Genomic DNA, 23,432 nt, shown 5'->3' on the forward strand with positions numbered 1-23,432 from the left:
CAAGTTCCAAATCATGTGTAGGGTAGTTGACTTCATGTTTTCTTAATTGCCGAGAAGCATATGCAATAACTCTTCCTTCTTGCATAAGCACACATCCCAAACCTATTCTCAATGCATCACAAAATACATCAAAAGGCTTTTCAATGTCTGGTTGTGCTAGCACAGGTGCTGTAGTCAACAAGGTTCTGAGGGTGTGAAAAGCTACTTCACATTCTGGTGTCCAATTGTACTTCTCATCTTTCTGAAGTAGTCTGGTCATAGGCTTAGCTATCTTTGAGAAATCTAGAATGAAACGACGATAATATCCTGCTAACCCTAGAAAACTTCAAACTTCATGAACCGAAGTCGGGGCTTTCCAATCCATGACTTCTTGTACTTTTGATGGGTCTACTGAGATTCCATCTCTTGATAAGATGTGGCCTAAGAAAGGTACTTTGCTCAACCAAAATTCACATTTGCTAAACTTGGCATATAGCTTATGCTCCCTCAATCTGGATAGGACAATCCTCAGATGCTCTTCATGATCTGACTCATTTTCTGAATAATTCAATATATCATCGATGAACACGACTACGAACTTGTCAAGCTCGGGCATAAATGCCGAGTTCATCAGGTACATGAAGTAGGCTAGAGCATTTGTTAGTCCGAAAGACATAACCAAATACTCGTATAAGCCGTACCTAGTAGAGAAAGCAGTTTTAGGTATATCCTCTGGTCTGATCTTTATCTGATGGTAACCTGATCTCAAGTCAATTTTGGAGAATACCTTTACCTTCGCTAGCTGATCGAACAAGATGTCGATGCGGGGCAACGGATATTTGTTCTTGATGGTCACAGCATTGAGTGGTCTATAATCTACACACATTCTCAGTGACTTGTCCTTCTTTTTCACAAACAAGGCTAGACATCCCCACGGGGATGAGCTAGGTTGGATAAGACCCTTGTCCAATAGATCTTGTAATTGAACCTTAAGTTCCGCTAACTCATTGGGTGGCATTCTATAGGGCCTTCTTGATATGGGTGCCATACCCGGCACTAACTCGATCTTAAATTCCACGTCCCTATCAGGTGGTAAGCCTGGTAATTCTTCTAGAAATACATCTAGAAACTCATAAACCATGGGGATATCACATATTGTGGTGGTTTGGATAGCACAAGCTAAATGTTGGGGTTCGAAATCACGGGAGAGTGGTGCTAGAAAAGCATTCTCTCCCATGGATTCTCTCAACATAATAGTATGGGTGCTAGTGTCAATAAGAACACCATGATCCTTCATCCAATTCATGCCTAAGATTACACTTATTGATAACCCGAGCAATATTATCAAATCTGTTGTGTACTCCCTCCCTTGTATAGAGAGTACATTTTTGACTATCTTTTTGGTAGTAACAGTTCCCCCTGCTAAACTTATGTTATAACCCCCTTTGCTTACTTCAATTATTTCTTGATCATGTCTAGATGTAAATGCTTGACTCATAAATGAATGAGAAGCTCCTGAATCAAATAAAACAACAGCGGGATGCTTGTTGACAAGAAACATACCAGCCGTGACAACTTCTCCAATGGGCACTTCTTCTACAGCGGTATAATGCATGTGTCCCTGACGTGCCCTGGCATTCGCCTGCCTCTGATTGTTCTGATTTGGGTTGCCATTCTTCTTGGGGTGGGGGCATTCCTTGGACCAATGACCCAGTTGGTTGCAGTTGAAACATGGTTGATTACTTCTGAATCCGATGGAGCTGTCCTGACTGCCATTTCCTTTTGGTAAGGCAATAGTGAACGCCTTACGGAATGGTTTCTATGGCCTGTTATTCTGAGCTTTAGGTGGTGGAGGCCTAAACTTGGGTGCAGGTGGACGGAATTGTGGCCTAGCTATGATAGGCGCCTTTGACTGGGAAGATCTAGAGGCACCTGCCTCATATGCCCTCTTGCGACCCTTGGCAACTACATACATGTTGTTGTGGTTTTCTTGGGTCAAGGCATCACTAATAAACTCATTGTACATGGCACACCTAGAATTTACCATAGTCTTCATCAGTTTAGTACCCAGACCCCGTTTGAAGCTCTCTATCTTTTTCTCCTCAGTATCCACAAAACCTAGAGCATATCTGGACAAGTTGTTGAATGCGTGCATATATTCTATGAGAGTCTTTGTCCCTTGAGTGAGCCTCATAAATTCGGCCACTTTCATGCGCATCAGGCCCAGGGGAATATGATGTCCCCTAAAAGCCAGCTTGAACTGTTCCTAGGTAACTCACGTATTAGCAGGCAAAGACGACAAGAAATGTGTCCACCAGATCCCTGCTGGTCCTTGCAATTGATGAGAAGCATACTCAGCTTTTAGATGCTCTGTGACCCTCAGTAGACGAAATTTCTGCTCAATGGTATTTAGCCACTCGTCAGCCTACAGTGGTTCCTCAGCCACCTTGAAGATTGGAGGCTTTGTATCCAGAAACTCCTTGAATGTACTGTGTTGATTTGGCTCGGCCCCTGGTTCATGTGGGTGGCCACGAGCGGTGTTTTGTGCGATGAGGCGCAAAGCTTCCTCCATTGTCCTTTGGCTCCCCAGAAACTAGGTAAAGAACTCCTGAGCAAACAGTGGCGATGGGGGTGGCAAGTCATCATAGTTGCCATCCTGGCTGCCACAAGCTCTAGCACGGGTGCACGTCATATGCGAAGTTGCAACAATAAGCGATTATTGGTTGATGCCAAGAGATTGCAGATGAACCATAATCATGCCAAACTAAAATTACTAGAGAAATTTCTCAAATTCACAACAACAACAGAGGCATAACAATTCATTCTCACAATATGACATCACCAATTTGACCACTTATCGTGCTCATACCGCATGCAAATTTAAATCATGATTACCAACAAAGGACTGGAATCGTATTGATGTTCAACCAAACGTGCGATTAACGATATTACATGATAGTCGGATTACTAATGCCAAATTCGAACTATAGGTCCATTACATGAATAAAGGTGATACATTAGACCTTCCACTAAGTACTAAGCGATCTAGTCCTCATCATGATCACTATCGAGGTCAGACGTAGGATCATCTCCTTCCTCAGGCTCCACTTCTTCTTCAGGCTCCACTTCTTCTTCTTCCTCGTCCTCTTCTAGATCCATCTCTATGTCTCTAGGCGGAACATAAGGGTGGAGTTAGTTATTCAGCAGATGAACCTCCTCATGTAGGTTATCGTTGTATTCTTCCGCATTGGCCAGCTGCTGCCCCAGCTCAAACTATCGAGCTCTTAGAACATCTTCCCTGGACCAGGCTGCATTCCTCTGGTGAGTTAACCAAGCCATCTCTATAGTGAGCCTCTCAATCTTGGCGTCATGCTCCCTCTAAAGCTGACGTCGGTCCTTGCAGGCATGACCAAGAGCACTAGACACACATCTGAGGCTACCTTCTACTCCATCTAACACCTTCATCACTGTGAACATGGTGCTCATGGCAGGGTTATCACTGTTCTGCCCTTCTACTACACCAATCTCCAAAGATCTTCCTCTTGCCTGCTGCCATGAGTCAGTGGAGGGGTTGCCCCTCGGAAAGACTCCAACCAAAGCGGCTGCCAGCTCCTGAGGAAAACGATCCATGATATCCCTCAGGATCCCAAAGAATGCCCTACCAGCTGCTTCTTCAGCAGTCCTACCAGTTGACTCATAACACCAACTTGTCCACTCAGAATCATCACCTCGGGGACGAACAACGGCCTCCATAGTAACCAAGAGACCTTCTCCTAACTGCTCATTCGCCCAGAAGTAGCGGGGCTCCATTCCATCAGGATAGCCTACATAGCTGAGCACTCTCCACAAGAGTGTAGGCATCCCAAACTCTCCAAGAAACATATGACGTTGACGGGTACATGGAGCAAGCTGACGGCTAGGAGCTCTACCTCCGGTGGACTTGCGAGCAGTCTGCTTTGTGCGTGCCATCTGCACCATTAACATGTACCACTTGGTGAGACAATGCCATAATGGATAAGAGTTACTTAACCGAGTAAGAATTTTATAAGGGGAGGAACAATGTAGTTATGTGAATGGTAATTATCATGATGCATACTCATTTCGTATGTCCTCACAAACTTAGGAAAAATTTGTTTCTAATCGGTAGACACGGTGGCATACATTCGTTCTCTCATAAATAGTGTAACTAGTTGAGCTACACGTTTCGTTGTTAGTGTACCTGCATAAAATTCCATTTCAGCCCTAAACCCATAATGAAATATGCAGAATGTAATTGTAAATACTTTCATATATGTATACCCATACATATACTTCCGTATCAATCTACCTGACAATAATTTAAACCCACAATTAAATACGTACCATATACACATGCAAGCATGCATATATAGCCATATCAAAGCTAACTCTCCCCGACCGCACGCTCACCTCTTGCGGTCATACACTCATCATCTTACCTTGGCGTAGAGGCATTTGATCCATACATTACCACTCAAGTGAATGGTATCCATACAATAGCACGTCATATGGACAATGAAGTAAAAAACCCCCCATGTTAGTACTTAAATAGCCACATAATAGTCCTTAATTTGGACATAAGGAAAGTGATCATTGGCACACTTTAGATTTCAAATACCTATTATATAACTATTAGTTGCTAGAAGAGGGTTTTTGAAAAACAAAAACTTTTATTTTAAATACACTTGTGACAAATAACGTTGAATCTTGCTCTGATACCAGCTGTCGTAGAACCGACCAATTTATAAGAGTACAAGTACAATGGCAGCGTGCAAGCGGTCGCGCTATCATACTTGAACCCATATAAACCCGGTAGTCCGTCGAGTACCACGACGGGTCTCGATAAACGATTTACAACAACCAAGATCGTACAGGATTCAACATACATGCCATATATTATATAAAGTTCACAGATACATTTCATCATCAAAGTACGAATAAAAGTTATTACAAACCAAGTTTGATAGATAAAGCGAAAGCAATTAAGTTCGAAAATAAAGTTTCCAACATAGTTTGATACAGTGCCAAGTAGGATCACGGTCCACAAAAGCAAAGATGGGGATTAATAAAGAAGCCTGCCCAAGGCTTACTCCTCATCCACAGCGGGATAGAAGCAACTCTTGCAATAACCGTGATACATAGTGCCATCTGTAACAATGGGAAATAAAACCCTGAGTACGAGAAGATACTCAACTAGACTTATCCGTCATGAACCAAAAATAAAATGACTCTAAGGATTATGCAAGGCTGTATAAGTGGATGTAGATTGACAACATTTTGCATAAAAGCAATTAATGTAGTTGGACCATTACGATGCCTTTATCAAGTTAATTATAACTATCTATTTCTAGATTAGCAACTATCATGTGCCAAACATGTGGTATATCATTTAGAAGCATACAATAGTAACCATAGCAGGTATTATAATTCCATATTCATTCGAACCATCATGTTTTATAACATAGTTACTATGATATTGGGACTAGCCAAGTTTCTCACTATCCAGGAGAGACGGCAATTCGAATCATTTTCAACCAGCTGAGAATTTATTCCTAACACAAACCCAGGTCTACTAGCCACGATAGCCTTAGGTCACCTTTGGTACAACTCAGGTACACATTTTGCGAGTCCGTACTGCGCCGCACAATCTGGAACACCAGATGCCAGGACATTCAGGCCTAGCCTGCCCTTGGGCTTAGTCTGATCGTTCCCTAGAAGGAGCGCACAACAGAATGGGTCCCAGCCTGAGTTGAATTACTCGGCTTCGCGGTCGGAACGAGTTATCCGGCTAGCTAAGTGAGAGGCATGCGTTCAATCTTGTCAGAAGCGCCAACAATGGTACGGTCCTTAATCGACACAGACGGGGATAGATCCACACCCAAGACCTCCATGTCTTGTTGCTTCTCTATCGACTTCCCGTCTGATCTTGATTTTCTTTTACCCCATGGTTCTGTTCCACGATAGCAAATATAGCCAACCGTGCTCCGGTATCCACCTATATCTCGCAGGTGACAGGACATCACCCGACTTCTACTGGTCTAAGCATGGCTAAGCATATATTTGATCCTGGACCTATACCGGTTAAAGGTGTAATATCTGGACAAGGAATTTATATGCATCAAGTGGTTCCATTCAACTCTTATAACCTAATGCATCAATCATAAGTACTTAAGTAAACATTTGTAAATTACTGGGAGACTTAGAATGCTCCAGGGCTTGCCTCGCAGAAAGGAAGTAGGGCGGTGGTCAGGACACTCTGGAAGCTCTTCAGGATTCTACTCCACGCCTTCGGGAGCTGCGGCTTGTGGATTCTCTTGCTGGTCCCCTTCCTCTGCTTCTTCGAATTCCAGTAACGTTATCTCTTTCTCCGATCCTAGATACATGAATATGGCATAAGTATTACGAATGCATATATGTTAACAAGTGCCTCATGTTTATTGAGTAGGTGCATATCTCTTCTCGATTATTTAATTAACTACTTCCACAATGCATCGACTATATCACAAAACAGTAGCTACTTGTTTTACTCATAACCGGAGTTCTACTAATCCAAATACAGTGATCCTAGACTTTCTGGAAAGCTTATCAAATTCTCTACAACTTTGTTATTAACCATTTTTACAGTACACATCATCCCTATCATGCAACTTATCAAAATACCGAATCTGTCCGGAATCTTTTTAATTTTGCATTTTAAATTAATGATACTTCTACTTCATGTAATCACTCAAAATTTGATAACATAAAGTCTACCAACAGTTTAAGCATACCAAATACATTTAAGATAATATAATGGTGAAGCCCAAACTATTTATTTAAATGCCTTTATTATTTTACTGAGATATTTAGGTTAAATAATAAACATATACCAGATGTACTTCATAAATTCTCAAAAATTTACAGTGCCTTAGTAATGCTATCAAAGGACTACTGTAAAAGTTTCATGCTATTTTGCCAAGTAGCACATCCTATACAAAAATGGCAAGGCAGCAAGGCTTGAAATAGCATAAATGGAAAACCCTATTGAAAAGTGTCAAGAAACAGATTTCCTATTTTTCTTAGCATCCATATGGTACTAGGATTACCTCCAACAAATTTCATGAGTATTGGATTCCTAAATAATTTATAAAAATTTACACAAGGATCTCCTAATTATAAAAGAAAAATCTATAACTATAAATCTACACATGCACTCATCTTCAAATTTTTACTAGAGCTCATATATGCTAAGACTAGCTTACCACAAAAATTTTATAATTTTTGGAGCACAGGAACTCTAGATATAAAATAAACAAGTTTGTATGCATTCAAAAACACATTTCAAATCTCTATTTAAATCTCCAAAAATTTCTACTGTAAATGTCAAGAATATATTTTTCCTAAATACTACACTTCCTAAGGAACACTACACAATTTATTGCACAATTTTGGAAGCTACCAAACTGGAGATACAAAAATTACAAAACAACACCAGATCTGGATTTAAATGAACTAGCCTATTCTACTCCTGTCGCTGACCGGTGGGACCCGCCTAACAGAGGACCCCACACGCCAGTTGAGACACAAACAGAGCAGCGGCGCTGCGAGACGGTGGCACAGCCAAAGCTCGCCGACGGCGAGGTTGCCGGCGGTGACATCATCACCCAGTGACCTACTCGACCTAGCGCATCTATCGCACCACTTGGCCGGCCCTATCATCAACGCTAGTGACGACAACAGCGGCCATGGTGGATCAGCGAGGTGGGACAACGGCGGTACGCCGATGGAGGCCATGGTGAAGCACTAAAAGGCGTGGACAAGCTTCCATGGGCTCAGGCGAACCTATCGCACAAGGTTGCATGGCCAACGGTGGAGGGAGGTGCCCCAGCCACAGTCAATGACCCTAAAATAAAAGTTGTTCTTTATATCAAATACTATAACTTTGCTTTAGTGATCTCCTCCATGCAAGGTCTCTAACACCTAGTTCAAACTTGGTCAAACATGTCACATTTAAACGATGATACACATCAAAGCATGGCTTAATGACCTTTTTACCCCTAACCATGAATATCAAAGTTGTTCATAATGATACTCTAAACATGTTTAAGCAATTTGTAAGGTCATTTAATCATTTTATGTAGTAGTCACTCATAGGGCTAGCTAGTGTAATCACATGAAGCTTAAGTGTTGGTTCATGAAATGTGACCATGAACAAAGTCATATTTGCTAACCTAGGTGTTGCTACATGTTTGTGTGACTCACATCCACCAAGTACCTGTGTCCACTCATGATCATATGCATAGACACATGGAGACTTGAAATAACAAGAAAAGTTGCATATGTTTAAGAAATATGCGATAACAAGCAAACGTTGCAAATGTTTCAATCCAATGTTTCAATGGTAAATGCTTGATGATCATGCTCATGTTATGCAAGTCAAGTTATGCAAGGCTAACACCCGAGGTGTTACAGCAACCCACTTAGAGGATATGTCGATGGGTGGAGCGCAGACAAGATCCATGCGCTGGGGGAAAGTTTGGTGCCGCACGCACAGGTGGTCGCTGAGCAAGTCACCACACAGTGGGTGATGGAGGCTCGCCGTTCGACCGTGGCCGTAGATGTGCACCGGGAAGACATCGTCCAGCCTATAGAGGGAGCGGAGGCCAGGTCGAAGGCGAGCGTTGCCCCCATCCCAAATGAGCCGAACGTCATCCCAACCACAGCCGAGTCGAGCGCCGTCGTCCCGACCTCAACCGAGCTACCTTCGTCCTCACTAACCGTGACATCAACCGACACTGTCGAGGGGCCACAATAGAGTTAGAGTAGAAATAGTCAGTTTATGTAAAAGATGAATTCATAGGGGAGCCCCTATGTGAACAGTTTTACATTCGTGAATATTTTAAGTTCGTTTTGTGATGAAATCACTCATGAGGGGAAGCTTGTCCCATCCACCCTTGTTTTTATCCTTGCATAGCTTTGTTTTTTCTCCTTTCTTTTTTGCACCTGCCCGTTGACCCGTATGCTACAACCTTAAGAACCCGGGCGTGGCCCATGAGGCTTAGTTGCTCGTAACCATAGGTCATGACGGGGTGTGATCGGTCAAGAGGTTAAAGGACAAGTTATGTAGGATAATCAAAGGAACGGGATGCCCTTTCATTTGGGCGACGCCCTTTTGTTTGGGCTAAAAGTGTTACCACATGATAGTTAAAAATGATAGTAAAAAGGAGAGGTATCGCACCCCCATGGAGCCCCCGAGCGACCCAAGCCGAGAGTGCTTAGGCTAGGGCGCTGTAGGAGCAAGCATTAAATGGAAATAAAATGGTATGACCAAGCTTTAGGGAAAGAAACGATGTAACTATTCGATGTTTCATGTGTTGGTGAGAACGTTGTCGTTGTCGTCCTTCAGCCGATAGGCGCCCGGTCGGATCACCTCAGTCACTGTGTAGGGTCTTTTCCATAGTGGAGAGAGCTTATATTTCTCCTTGGTTGATTATTATTACCGCTCTCATGATAAAATGGTGAAAAGAAATGGAGACCGGGTAGGGATATGGTACGGGTATTGGTGGGTGTAAGAGGTTGTGTCCCACGGCCAATGGGACATAGCTTGGTTACATTGTTTTCCCTATTCGTGTCGGTTAAGGACCGGCCGTTGCATTGGGTTCTAGTCAGGGCATAGACTTATTATCCTGAGCACATACTTGTTTATGAGACCAGGGAAGGCTCGTTGCTCTCTTATCGTGGGTTCTGGCTCTTTCCAGACCGACTAATTGGAGGCCAGGATGGTGAAGGTCTAAGCACCACACTGAGTCCGGGACTCAGGTGTGGGGGCTTAGAGTTCAAGTTTGGACGGGGACCTGGACCCCTTGACAGGAGAGCGATGAGTTGGTCCTATTTGTACCTGGGGTATAAGCGGGGCGTGTGTTTTGGGGTACCCAGCTGGGCACATTGATTCATGAATCACCAGGTAATTCGGTGCGACTTGTCTATAATCTAGCACCGTAGTAAGAACGGGAAGATGAAAGATGGTGAAATGGATCTGTTTGCTCAACTCTTGCTTAAAAGTAGAATATGTGCTTACCTAGAATGGTTAGATAATGAACTAATCATGACTGCTAATAAGAAATATACATAAGGATTCACTACTAGAATTGCTTTCCACAAAAAGGAAACCCAGCAAACCATAAAGCTTATCATATCCTTTGGAGTCGGGAAATTATTCCCACTAGTCGGGTAAGTCTTGCGAGTATATTGTATACTCAGGGTTTATTTACCCCTGTTGTATGACCAAAAGAAGCTAAGACGCAAGAAGCAAGAAGCAAGATGGAGAGGGAGAGGAATGGGCGTGGGCGTGGGCATGGAGGGCCCCACGATTGGCCTCGAAATTCATCTAAGCTAGGCGTGGGAATAAGAGACAGCGCTTGGGTTTCTCTGTTTTCTCTTTCTTCCACATAGACAAAATGTTGAGTTGGATCTCTATGAGTCATATGAGATATCATTGTTATGGGTGCCCTAAGAGCTAATTGCATAAATAAAAAGTGTCCTCGATATTAAGTTGTGCCCATTAGCAAGTTTATCCTATTTGATTAGGTAGGTCGGTCCTTTTTGTTCTAGGCCACGATAGGCATCCGTAGGTGCGAGGCTCACTCATCTCAGGCCCTTGTCCCCGATGAATCTTGCAGGTATGATTTGGCATCCACATATATTGCTAGCGGGTGTGATGCTCACAAGCATTCACACCCACAGGTCCAACCGCCATCCCTAGCCGCTCATGTGTCAACGAAATAGCGACAAAAACCTAGTCTATAACTTTTATACTTTTAGGAAAAAATAATTCTTTTTATTCTAGCCTTTATAAGAATTTTGAACTCAAGCATCTATTATGACAAAGTTCAATCTCTAGCTGATGAAGTAAAGTTCTCAAAAAGCACAAAATGGAAGTATCGAATGAACTTTGGGAAACTAAACACTAAACCTATTAGATCATGTCACCTTAACTTAATTTTTTCGGTTCTCTATTGATATTTGTCCGTTTCAAAATGTCCACATATCCTGGTCTAGTTTTTTATCCCTGTTTTTTCGAACCCGAAATATAGAAACAAGAACGAGAGAGAGGTTTTCATGTGCTTTTTCTCTCATTTTCATTCCTATATATCCCTTGTGTCAATATGTATCTTGGATGATTCTGGTCGTCTAGTTGGGTTCAAGATGATGGCGCTGACACCCCTCACCATACCGGCTAGGGGCTAGGTGGGATTGTGTCAACGGGTCAACGCCTAGGTGGGATTGTGTCAATAGGTCAACGCTAGAAGGGATGCGTTGCGCACACTGTGTCGCTTGACGCTGCATGACATGTGTCATTCGGGCCAGCTATGGGGCGCACGGACCTAGGCTTCGCACGGTTTGAAGAGTGGCTCCTAAGTCCTTAGTTCCTAAGTCCTTAGTTGTAGTTGGATTCTAAGAACCCCGAGTTCCGAGTGACACTTTTGAAGTGAGGGTTTTAGCCTTTAGAGACCTCTAGATCGCCAGGTCAAAGATGTCACGATTAATTGGCTTGATAAATCTCTATTGGTTCAGTATTTAGTATTTTTGTGAGGATATCCAGGTAGATGTTCTCGTTAAAAGTTTAGTTTTTTTAAAAAAAAAAACAGGTTAAACTGATTCTTCGCAGACGCTGGTCCTGCGTCTGCTCACCGTTTTAGCACCCCAATACACGATAAAACTGGTTTTCTATTTTTCAGATTTCTCCGATTTGCCGGGTGATCGGCTCGTCGCGTCAAGTTGGCCCAGCCCGCGATCACGAGGCCGGAGTGGGCTTTTGGCCCGGTCGAAGTCGAACGGTCCCCCACTCGGAGCTCGCGAGCATCTAGACGCCGGTTTTGCCTGCCACCCGCAACACGCCGCCGTCTTCCACCCTGTTCCAAAACGGACGAGGAAAATCTTCCGACTCGAGCGGGCGGGCGGGCGCGCGCGCTCGTTGCCATGGACGCAGCGGCTGAGGAGCTCCGCGACGCAGCTCAGCCCCAAGGTCAGGTCAGTTTTGCGAAACCCTAGCACCTCGCTTAGGGGGACTTGCTAGTGGCATTACAACGTTGTAGGCTGCTCAAACCACAAATGCGCATGTTCATGTGAACTACAGCTTATTCTATGATTGGTTTCATGGTGTTACGAAAAGCAGGAGGCTGTTGCCTCTCGCGCTTCAGCCTGTTCGTTTGGCTGTGGCTTGTCGTAAACGATCGTAAATTTCCAGACGAAACAGTATTTTTCTCAAACATAAACCAGCTAGCAATACTTCTTTACGAACCAGCAACGATACGAACCAGCCAACCGCTTATGCTGGAGCCTGCCGCTTAAGCATGCGATACGTTCAGTTGACCATGCTCTCGTAATTACTAACATGTACTCGTATGCTTGTCAGCATCAATATTTCTCATAGAGAAATTAAAGCATTGCAGTTGCATATATGAACTAACAAATTATCGTCATTATAACCACTTTGCTTGAGCATACATAAATAATCACAGCTTACTATTCTCTACTCACTGTATCTGGAGAATAGGAACGGAAACTAGATCCTGGTCCTGTTGATAAATCTGTCCTTGTGGAACAGGAGTTTCACAAAATCAGAAGCTATATTTGTTGGGAAGGTAACATTTTAGAACTTGTCCTTAATTTTTCATTTACATGTTTATTTCCAATTAATTAATGTGTTCAGCTTATCTATTGGGCCTTTCAAAGAAAATCAAGTTATTGAGCTTCTCTTGATTGTCATCCATTTGTTATGCAGATCTACAAACCTGTTGGATTTATCGAACATGGCACCAGGCTTAATCAGTGGGAAGTGAGACATGAGGGAATGCTTGTGTTATTGAAGCGTTCTGGGTTTTACCACCTATCTTTCTTGAAGAGGGTCCAGTTAGACCACGCTTTGTTAAATGCACTGGTTGAAAGGTGGCGGCGTGAAATACAGACTTTTCATTTGAGGTTTGGAGAAATTACAGTGCTCTTGAAGGATGTGGCAATTCTTACTGGACTTCGTGTACATGGTGCTCCTGTCACTGGCCCGACAAACTGTAATTGGGAGCAATTGTGCAGACAGCTTCTGGGTCAAGAACCTCCACAGATCAAAGGTGGTTCTATCAACATGTCATGGCTGCATGACACTTTCAAAACATTACCAGAAAGCGCTAATCAGGCAGATGTAGAGTATGCTGCAAGAGCCTATATACTGTACCAAATCGGATGCAGTTTATTTCCTGATCCAAGTGGAACTAGAGTGCACTTACGATATTTGGCCCTACTCCGTGATTTCGATGCCTCAGGAGAGATGGCCTGGGGGGCTGCTGTTCTTGCCCACCTATACAGAGAGCTTGGAAAAGCCAGCATGAAGGGCAAAGCAAATTGCTGTGCATTTCTCACTCTTTTTCAGGTAGTATGTCTTAGTTGTGTAGTGCAGAAATTGCTCTCTTGATTGATGCTAGAATTGATGTTCTGCAAGAAACATTGCAGATATGGGTGTGGGAGCATATCCAGATAGGCTGTCCTGAACGATTAGAGAATAAGGCTCTACCCGATGACTGACCCCTTGGATGCAGGTTTTTTTCTTGGTTCTTTTTTTCACCACAGATTGTTTTTTATTGCCACTTTCTTTCACTTCAATAGGTTTTTTTCTTGGTTCTTTTTTTACCACAATATATACTCCATGATATGAAAAGCATCTGATAACTAGGTGGAATGTTGCCTTCAAGAACCGTGAAAATGCCCGATCCATGGACCATGAGTTTTGTAGGCATGGGCTAGATACTATATCAGATTGCCAGGTATGATGTGTTCCATTACTTCAGGAAGTGCGTTTGTGCTTTTAGATGCTCATTACAAGAGGAAAATGATATCACTGTAATATTTCTTATGCTTTCCAGATCACATGGGCCCATACACACCAGACCTGGTAGCTGGGCTTCCTGCAATATGCACATTTGGATCTGCAGTTTGGCTATCAAGGACTCCATTAATATGCTTCCAGATAGTGGAAATGCATGTGCCTGATCGCGTCTTGCTACAATTTGGAATGTTGCAGCACATACCAGACCCAGTTGAGGTTGTTGAACGTGTTACAATGCAGGGTAAAGCTGATCAACATTGGCCTACTTACCATGATAAGTACATTAAGGAATGGGAGAACAGGCTCATCTCTGTTGTTAAGCACCAGGAAACAGGGACTTCAGATCCTACTCATGCAAGGAATTGTTACCTAGAATGGTATTGGCGAATTACACGTCGTTGGATCTCCACTCCAGTTGAATGTCCAATCATATCCTATCAGTTATCTGGGTATACTGATAAAGTTCTGGTAATACTGTTAAAATGGTTTTTTCGATCTGTCTGTGTTGAGTCGAATGAATACATGTCATGTCTCGTTGATGAATGTTTTGGACCATAAGCAGGTTGATTTGGTAAATACAGTGCAGGGACGAATTAGAACCTTATTACAAAGTGAAATTGATGCAAAAAGGATGAAGCAATCACTTATTGACATTGATTTGTACATCACTGTTAAAATGGCGGAGGCTAAGCAGGTTGTTCTCACGTCATGACCTTATAAATCTAGTTACTTAAACCGCAAGAGAGAGGACATGCTTATGTCTTGAATTGTTGTGCAGATTATGCAAAGTGGTGTTCCAACTGGAACAGGAATTGGAAGTGCTAAATCAGCCACAACCTCTCTAAATATTGTGGCTCCTACTCAAGCTACTGTTACGAAGATGGAACAGGTTGGTGATGATCACGTCGAGGGAAACACTATACTGAAGTTGGACGAAATGATGAGAATTCAACCCACGGGAGGTACTCCTGATTTAGCACTTCTCACAACAGGTGACACCACAAATAACAAAACTGAAGATTTGCATCCTCGAGAAGACCCTCTTGATTTAACCATGACAGAAGTAAATCTTCAGGACATTATTAGCACCCCTTTAGAGGATGCTATGATTGATATTATGAACACATCCTCGGAGGATGCTACACCAGAGGATATTTTAGATTCAGATGTGAAGGATGGTTATGCCTTCATAGAGGCTGTGGAAGTGCAGGAGACTGTTGTATCTATGGACAGCATTAAAATACCCAAGAAGGTTACAGCTGAATTGCAGGAGTGTGCTGGTGCACCTTTGATTAATGGTAAAGTGGGTGAGGTCATTATTACTTATTAGTGTATTAGTAATGTATTAATGTACAGTTACATGGTGTAGATCACTCATATACATCTTGGTAAAATTGCAGGTCAGGGAGTGTGCAAAACTTCAGTGCTTCCAGAATTCTACAAGATCTCGAGTGTATCATCACACAATGAGCAATTGCAGAAAATCACTGGTGCATCTGAGAATGATGTAGACACAAGAATAGAGAATGGTACAGGTGAGGGAACGATCAGTCAACCTTTCAATGCCATCGGACCTGGAAAAACCTTGAATGCGTCTATGAACAAAGAATTAAGTTCAGTGCCAGGTGATGTCGAACCTCCCTCTGGCTCTGAACAGGAAGAATCTGCTGCTGTAGTTTCAGGGCGCAATGAACTGCAAGATGCTATTCAGACAAAACCTGAGGACAGTGTCATTCAGGGTGGAGTCAATGCTGTGCAAAATCATATGTTTCAAGAGAATGGCAAGTACCCAATTGAAAATGGCCCTTCGAACCCTGCAGTTGTGCAGAAACCCATTGCTATACCTGCTGAAGATTTGCTTATCACTAGTGTTGGAGAGAGAACTCAGAGAAGTGTTAATTCATTCACTGGAGAAAAGAACGATACGATTGGCAGGGATGATTCTGCTGGCGTTGAGGACCATGACAATCTAGGTCCAAATGAAATAACTAAAAAGAGAAAATTGACGGTTACTTCACATGAAAATCCTGAGATCCGTTCAACCATAGAGCCTAATAAAATGGGAACCACAAAAACAGAGGAGAAAAGACATCAGACTGTAAGAATTGGCAGTGGCCAGTTAATAGCATTTACAAGAAGGAAAAGAAAGCACTTATGCAGTCATCGCCCTGACCCCTAATTCTGTTTTGTTATTGTATAATGTATGTGAATTCGTCGTTTTCACATTTTTTGTTGTTTTAATATATGGAGTATCCACAATTGTTTATCCTCTATCCTTATCAAGCTATGATGCCATGGTAATTTACCTTTGTAATTCATTCAATGCGTGCACACTCTTGTATGCTGTACATTCCACTTCCACATGTGTTGTTGAAACATTTTGACTGGTCTTGCGTCATGAGTTTGTCAGATTTTACAAACTCTTTGGTATTCAAACAAACATTGATGTATTTGCGGCTGAATTGGTTTACTTTGCCCTGAGAAAGATTGTTCTCATTTGATTCTCGTATTTGTTTGTCCTAGATATGCAGTTACATGTCACCAAATCAGCATGTTTTGTATCTGAGCAAAAACTTGTGCTGGATTTTTTTTCTTTTCTTTCAAGACTGCTTCAGTATATCTGGATGTTCAGCTTCATATTGAAAGGTGTTAATTCTCGTATTTGTTTGTCCTAGATATGCAGTTACATGTCACCACATCAGCATGTTTTGTATCTGAGCAAAAACTTGTGCTGGATTTTTTTTTCTTTCCAGACTGCTTCAGTATATCTGGATGTTCAGCTTCATATTGAAAGGTGTTAAATACATTTTTGGTCTTCTGGATTGACAATGCCAGTTCAATTCATCACATTTCATGCCTGATTCCAGACTGCAGATTATGCGTCAAGGCTGTGAGCCTGTGGCATTTTGATTTCAGCAGACTGGATGGATGTTGGGTACTTGCTGAGACGCAGCTGACAGGTAATTTGATTTATCTGCAAGGGCGTCAAGCGCAGGAATATCTGAACTGAGATGTGACTAGACGTCTGGACTTACTATTCTTCCTGTAATATTCACTGACTCTCTTCACCTTGCAGGAACCAAGAATCGAATATGCAGTCTTCAATATAGAAAAACGTGGCGCTTTTCTACCGCTGCAGCCCTGCTGTGCTGAGCTATCCCTACATACTATACCAGGTTTCGTCCAAAACCAAAATGCATGTATTAATAAGGAGAGTTAGAGTTACATGCACAAGAGGTGCTCACATCACCTTATAGCTGCCATGTCTTACCGTTCACTTCAATAAGTTCTTGTGCGTTCTCGGTTCTCCTCCCCTATAGGAAGCATGCACTAGATGGCCAAGGCATTTGGATTTTTGCCACTCCTGTCGTTGCTGAATGCTGCAGCCTCAGGGTCAGTAAGACGAGACCAACATCTCCAGATTTATCACGTGGAGGAGACACGGGACAGGATCACAGAAAGGTGCTGTAGCAAGATCAAGAGGCGCCACCAGCTAATCAGCCACAATGATTCATCTTGTGTCGGCCGCGGCTTCTTCTCCTGCAGTGACGCCGTTTTCAGCCGGGCACAAGGTCACAGGCGTCCGACGGCCCGAGTCGCGTCATACGGACTCGTCGTGTTCGCTGCGGGTTTAGGGTAATCGATGTCGCCCCACGGCATGGGCATGGGATGATGGCTACCGGCAGCAGGTGGCCTCTCGGCGCAGGCAGAGGCAGCTGTGCAACCATCGGTCCCGCTCGGGCGCTGCTGCAACTGCAATGATGGCTACCCCGCCTCGTGACCCGATTCATTGCCACGCCCTCGCTTTCAGCATTTTCTGCCTGCTCTGCTCCCTTCGTGTGCATCAGGTGCCGGCTTGTCGTGATCCTTTATGCTTTCACTGAAACCCAGCCTGGTGATTCCTCAGTCACCACTGACCACCGCGCCATGGGAATTTGCACAGATTGTGAAGCAAATTGAGGGCATGGTTTGTGGCCTCGCGCTATTTCTGTACCAGCTGTATTGGTTTTAGAGCCGCGTAATTCATTTTTCTTGGACGCTTCGAAGCACCGGCCAGACCAGGAGGGACAGATCTTGTCTCAACGTTGACGCCAACAGACCTGGATTCATGTACGAACCGACGAACAAACCATATCATTTGGGTGTTTAGCCATATTATATGCTACAACAATCATGGGATACCATTTGCAGTTGGAACGTTGCACAAGGGCATCCTACATCCACGCGCAGTGAGCCCCAGTCGGGTACTTGTATCGGCAACAAGTAACCATGTTCTTATAAAAAAACAAGTAACCATGTTACTCCAAAGATCGAAGTAGCGACGTGTTTTTTAGGCAAGCAAACTAATGTACCGCTAGAAGTTATATTGCATTTCCATGGTAGTCGCTAGTCATCTGATGATTAACAAAATTAACCCAATCTAGCTAGTTAGTATCTGACCTAATCCTCTGCTAAAACCAACAAATGAGATGCATCTATACACATTGCATGCCATCTGTTCTGCATTGGTTAGCATACATCAAATCAGCAATCAGAACTAGAGGGCCATATCCGCCGAGACCACTGGAACTAGTCTAGATAGCATCTTCAGATGAGTCAGATTGCTCTGTGGGCACCAACCAAGCCACCAGAATTTGCAGTTACACCTACATCCTTCGGTTAGTGGGGGATTATAGTAATAGTCTGACTAGGGATGCAGGGAGCTCCTGTGAGTTGTCTGTACTCTCTGCCCTTGTAGGCTACAGTATTTGACCTGTTTCAGCAAGATTATTGGTTTGTGCCCATTAGAAATGCTATAAATACACATAGGGCCAGAACTGGAAGCGGCTGGATTGGATCTCAGTACTTACATGCATTGTTGCAAGTGTGGACAGCAATTCTCTGGACTGCTCCATTAGAGTGCGCTCTTGGGTAGCAACTTTGGAAAGATCAGAAACCAAAATACTTGTTCCAGCCAGCTGCGGACCGACAGATGATTTCAGTCAAACAAAATAACAAATGCAGCAACTTGGAACAAATATTTCACCAAATGTAATCCTCTCAAAAATTGCTTTGTGCTATATTATTTTTGTGCAAGCCTCACAAGAGCTCATAGTTTTTTTTTCCCCCTTTTTGGTATGGTGATGGCAAAATTGATTACTAAGATAATTGGAGCTTTGAAATGCATTCAGTTGTAATATCTTTAATCTAACCCCCCCCCCCCCCCCCCCCCCCCCCCAACTAGCAAATGCATGAGGATGCTTACTCTACAGACCCTCGAGAAGAGAGAAATCTCCTATGCTTCAGAAACTGGAGAATGTTTCTAAAGCAGTCTGATCAGGAAATCGGCTGGTTGGGATCAAGTCTCAACCAATCCAACCATCCATTGTTAAGCCTTATTATGCAGGTTGCTAGTTCTTTTATACGGCCCACATCCATAAATTAAGATGTAGTGGTTGACAAGCAACTAGTGACAAAGAAAATGAAACAGGAAAGCAATTCAATGTACACAGCACCTTAGCCAATAATGAACATATTGAACTTCCTATTGTTTGCATGATGTCAACAGCAGAACCAACGGCATTTTTCACATCTTGGATATCAGCCTGCAAATACAAAGTAGCAAAGAAGAAACTGATCTTTAATACACAGAGAACAGAAGAGAAACATATATAAACAAGTCTGTACAATGGTGTGCTATTAACAACCTTTGCTCCATCAGAAACAGGAAGGCACAGAATGCTGGCAGTTAGAGCCTCCACAGTTCCAGATAGAGAATCCACATAGTCCCTCTCTAATGAAGACCATTCTTGTAGATACCCCATCTGTATCAAGCAATTTTCGTTAGATTTTTAGAAACAAGGCAAAGGTAAAAGGTGAATTACTACCAGGTTAAGATATAACTAGCTAAAGTAATTAGGTACTATAATAGCTTACAGTTATATCTAAGGACCCACTACAGAGCCCACATGCTGGTGAGCTGGTCTTCCTTTTTAACTTTACAGTTGTTCATAGTAAAGGACCATGTCTAATCTATTGAGCAGAGGATAAGCATCAAAACGGCCAGCCTGCAATTGTGCAGATATTTGAATATATGTGTCCAGATGGGCGATGGCCCTGTGCTTATAACTAACTGGTTCTCAGTTTTTTCAGGGACTTCTTTTCCTTTGGCAAAATATTATCTTGCTAACATTGCCTGGCAGGCTAGCAATTGTCGACCAGACATGGAGGATAATTCCAGATAATCCGATGAACTATCAGAAAGCAAGGTTTCTAAAGTTTAACAGAAAAATGATCTTGCAAAGATATGAAAAAGGCAGCAAACTACTAGCAGTCATGCACTGAAAACTAAAATTGGTTATTACCTGTCCCTTTAGAACTGTCATGAGCTTCCAATTGTTTCGGTATAACTGTAGCTGGAACCTCTTAAGAGCAACAGATTTACGCATCCCTAGGGTAGTAATCCATGCATCAGATAAGTACTTCTGGTGAAAAGGCCAAAGAAGAAGGGTTATTGAGAAGTAATGAGGTAGAAAAGGCAATATTAGCTACACAAATAATATGGTTGAAATTAAGGCTTTTGCCTAGCATTTTTTAATTGAAATAGTAGTACTTTCAGTTAACCAATAAGATAATAAAAATGAGTAGCCACAGACTTCCATTTGACAATGAACAGGTGCAGTATACCTACTTCCATTATAAAAAGTAATGAACATGACATATATTTTAGCATGCCAACTGATACTTCTCGAGCAGATCCCTACTGGTATTAGTTTTGTTTACAGCTCCAACATAAAAGGCATGTCATTGTCAAATCTTTCCTGGTTCTTTTTGCCTTTCCAACTGTGTCATAGTTTTTGCGTGTGTGCGACAAAGACCAGACAAGATGCTTTCTATCTAGTATTCTGATATACATAGATTGCCCGGTTTGCCTTTATTGAAGAACCTACTCCCAAGGAACTAAAAAACTTCGATAAATATGAAGTTCAGATAACATAAACTATGGCACAAAAGACAAAGGTAGTTGCAACCTATATGATGTGTAAACTTCACAGATTTACTTTCTGAAAATAAGCGAATCGGAAGATAAGTGCGAGCACATAGCTCCTGCTTATAGCTAGCTCAGATCGCAAATGTTGGCCTTGAATTTAATCGATTACATCTTACACAAACCAATCTGAATTTGAATAAATCAAGCAAGTTATAAAATCCAAATATACAGCCATGTATACATACTACTGAATTCTGAGATGACATCAATATGTTAATTATACAGGAGGAACACATTTCACATATTAGACAGAAGTCCATAATTGTTGTCAATGAATATACTCACCTCTGCTGTCAATTTTTGTGCAGCAAGTGCAGCATCAGCCTGCGCATTCACACACCGCCACTGCAAATGTCGATTGGATAAAATTCTCAATAGATGCTCACAGTCAACCTTACTACCCCCATGCCACCTCCTCCTCGCTTCACCATTCAAAGCATAACCAGATGAGCTTCTTCCCTGATGATCCCAAGATGAAGTGCCCGACCCCACACAGTTTCTCGCCCGTGATGGGCTTGACATCCTCCTCGATGGATTGCCTGTAAGCTTACTTGGTGAAGATTGCCTGACTAACCGATTCAGTGGAGATGAAACAAAGCCATTTTGCAGCGATTTCTTGACCGGCGCCGTCCTAGATGTGGCCAACCCAGAGGTATACGGCAAGTATGGCGTGCCAGGATCTGCGAATCTTTGTGACCTGCTGACTGCAGCATCCTGCAAGAACCGTGCTGGCACACTCATACCCTTTGGGGATGGGCGTGTTCTGTGCGAAATGCCAATGCCCGCATCCTGAGACCCTGAATTGCTCCCAGACGACACACTCTCTGTGTCAGACGACATCAAGTAGTCCCCACTATCGATTGAGGAACGCCGCGCCCCCTCCTCAAACACCATGGACTGCCGCAGGGATCGGACAGCAGCAAGGACGGCCGCGTCCCTCTTGTGCAAAGAGCAATCCAAGCTTTTGGTAAGCGGATTCCCCTCAAACCCCTGCGACAGCCTCGCCGACATTGGCCACCTGTGGTGAGCATGGCCCCCCTCAAACCCCTTCCCCCTCTCCGGCACTGTCCCCATAGTTGGCCTCCTCCTCTCCGGCGTGATGGACCCCGCCGACGAAGCCACTGGTCGCCGCGACGGAGACGGGGACGTGGCAGGCTTCGCCTTGCTTGTCTCGAAGGAGAAGGACCGGCCCTGGAACGCCACGGAGAGGCTCCTCGTGGTGGTGGTGGTGCCCGCATTGGGTCCCCCGGTCTCCCCGAAGGCAGCATTGCCAGCCGGGCCTGGGCGCGGGCGGTCGACGGAGACCGAGCGCCTCGGCAGCGGCGACGCGAAGCGGCGGGAGGGCGTGGACGCCGAGGTCGAGGTGGAGTTGGAGCTCGAAGTCGTGGTGGTGGAGGTCGAGGTGGATGTGGACTTGGAGGAGGGCGCGAGGTAGCGGGAGGAGACGACCTTAGCCTTGGGCTTGGGCCGCGCGTCGCCGGCGCCGGTGTTGGCGTTGGAGTTGGACTTTGCCGGGGAGAGCGCAGAGGAAGCTCGGCGGCGGTGCGGGGACGGCGACGGGTTCAGCCGGGGCGCGGCCGCTGCTGCCCCGGCGGCCACCATGGCGTTCAGATCTCGCGGAATCTCCCGGTGGTTTTGGGCCTCTGGGGTTTGGGGGTTTCGTTTCGTTTCAAGATGGGGGGAGGGAGCGGAGCCGACGCACGGCAGCGGAAGTGGAGTCTGGAGTGGGAGCCAAGTGAAAACATGGGCGAAGAGGGATGGGTCCGTCCGTCGCAAGGGCAAAAGGGGAAAAAGCGGGCGGAATAAAGGGCCGGTGTCGTCTGGTGGTGGCCCTGGTGGGGCCAGCCGAACGGAGGAGGCAGCAGCCAGCAGATCTCCGGTGACCCCGGACCCGGCGATGGCTGCCGCTGCGGGCCTGGGCGCAAGAGCAACCGGACCATGCCGCCGGCGGTCCACTCGCACCCGCCGCCGCCCCGTGCGCCGTGCCCAGCGATTTCTCGCGTTCCGCTTACATTTCCCTCGGGCATGTGCTCGTCTCGACGAAACGCTCGCAGAGCAGAAGCGCTCATGTGCCTGGCTCGAGCTGTCCCGAAGCAATTGGTTACGCGACGACGGCGTGGAGACGGCGTAGGGAGGCGGGCTGACACCATCATTTGCCCCGACGCGCCGGCGCGAGGAAAAAAGGGGACTTCGAGGCTGTAAACAAGTGCAGGCAGGGGGGAATGTGCTCGCGCCATAATAGTTTATCCACTGCGTGATTGCCCGTTTGGACCTACTACGTGCGTACCTTGCCTCCACGCACTAACCTAGAAAAACTGAGGTTTTTAAGATTTGCATAGATACTATCTTGCCTCAGTAACCTAGGAAAATTGAAGTTTTAAGATTCGGATAGATACTATCTTGCCCCCACTAAACTAGCTTTGATCTTTTTTTAGATAGTGGACTACTACAAATCTTATACTACCTCTATCGTCAAAAGAATACAACTATGGTATGCGTGTCAGTTAAAGTGCTTCACATTTGACCAAATTCCCAGTAGATAATATT

The 23,432-nt window shown here is 44.2% G+C and overlaps 1 protein-coding gene and 1 pseudogene across 1 annotated transcript; one reads left to right on the forward strand and one right to left on the reverse strand.

Annotated features, from left to right (window-relative positions):
• The first annotated feature begins 11,846 nt into the window (after positions 1-11,846).
• On the forward strand, positions 11,847-16,230 carry LOC136476812 (uncharacterized; annotated as a pseudogene).
• Positions 16,231-18,192: 1,962 nt separating this feature from the next.
• Positions 18,193-22,615, reverse strand: LOC136476823 (QWRF motif-containing protein 2-like). Its single transcript, XM_066474780.1, has 6 exons — positions 21,171-22,615; positions 20,200-20,319; positions 19,543-19,659; positions 19,351-19,440; positions 18,706-18,813; positions 18,193-18,608 (listed from the first exon to the last, which is right to left on the reverse strand). The coding sequence occupies exons 1-6, from the start codon at positions 22,485-22,487 to the stop codon at positions 18,543-18,545; spliced, it is 1,818 nt and encodes a 605-aa protein (XP_066330877.1). The 5' UTR covers positions 22,488-22,615; the 3' UTR covers positions 18,193-18,542.
• Positions 22,616-23,432: the final 817 nt, after the last annotated feature.

This window comes from Miscanthus floridulus, chromosome 1, assembly GCF_019320115.1.
Source record: "Miscanthus floridulus cultivar M001 chromosome 1, ASM1932011v1, whole genome shotgun sequence".
In the NCBI taxonomy this organism is placed as follows: domain Eukaryota; kingdom Viridiplantae; phylum Streptophyta; class Magnoliopsida; order Poales; family Poaceae; genus Miscanthus; species Miscanthus floridulus.

What these genes read in the sequence shown, in the direction of transcription:
- LOC136476823 (XM_066474780.1), bottom strand. Translation starts at nt 22,487, where the DNA reads ATGGTGGCCGCCGGGGCAGCAGCGGCCGCGCCCCGGCTGAACCCGTCG. An exon ending in CACAAAAATTGACAGCAGAG is followed by an intron (nt 20,320 to 21,170) that starts GTGAGTATATTC and finishes CCTTTTCACCAG; the next exon opens with AAGTACTTATCTGATGCATG. An exon ending in TATGTTCATTATTGGCTAAG is followed by an intron (nt 18,814 to 19,350) that starts GTGCTGTGTACA and finishes GTCGGTCCGCAG; the next exon opens with CTGGCTGGAACAAGTATTTT.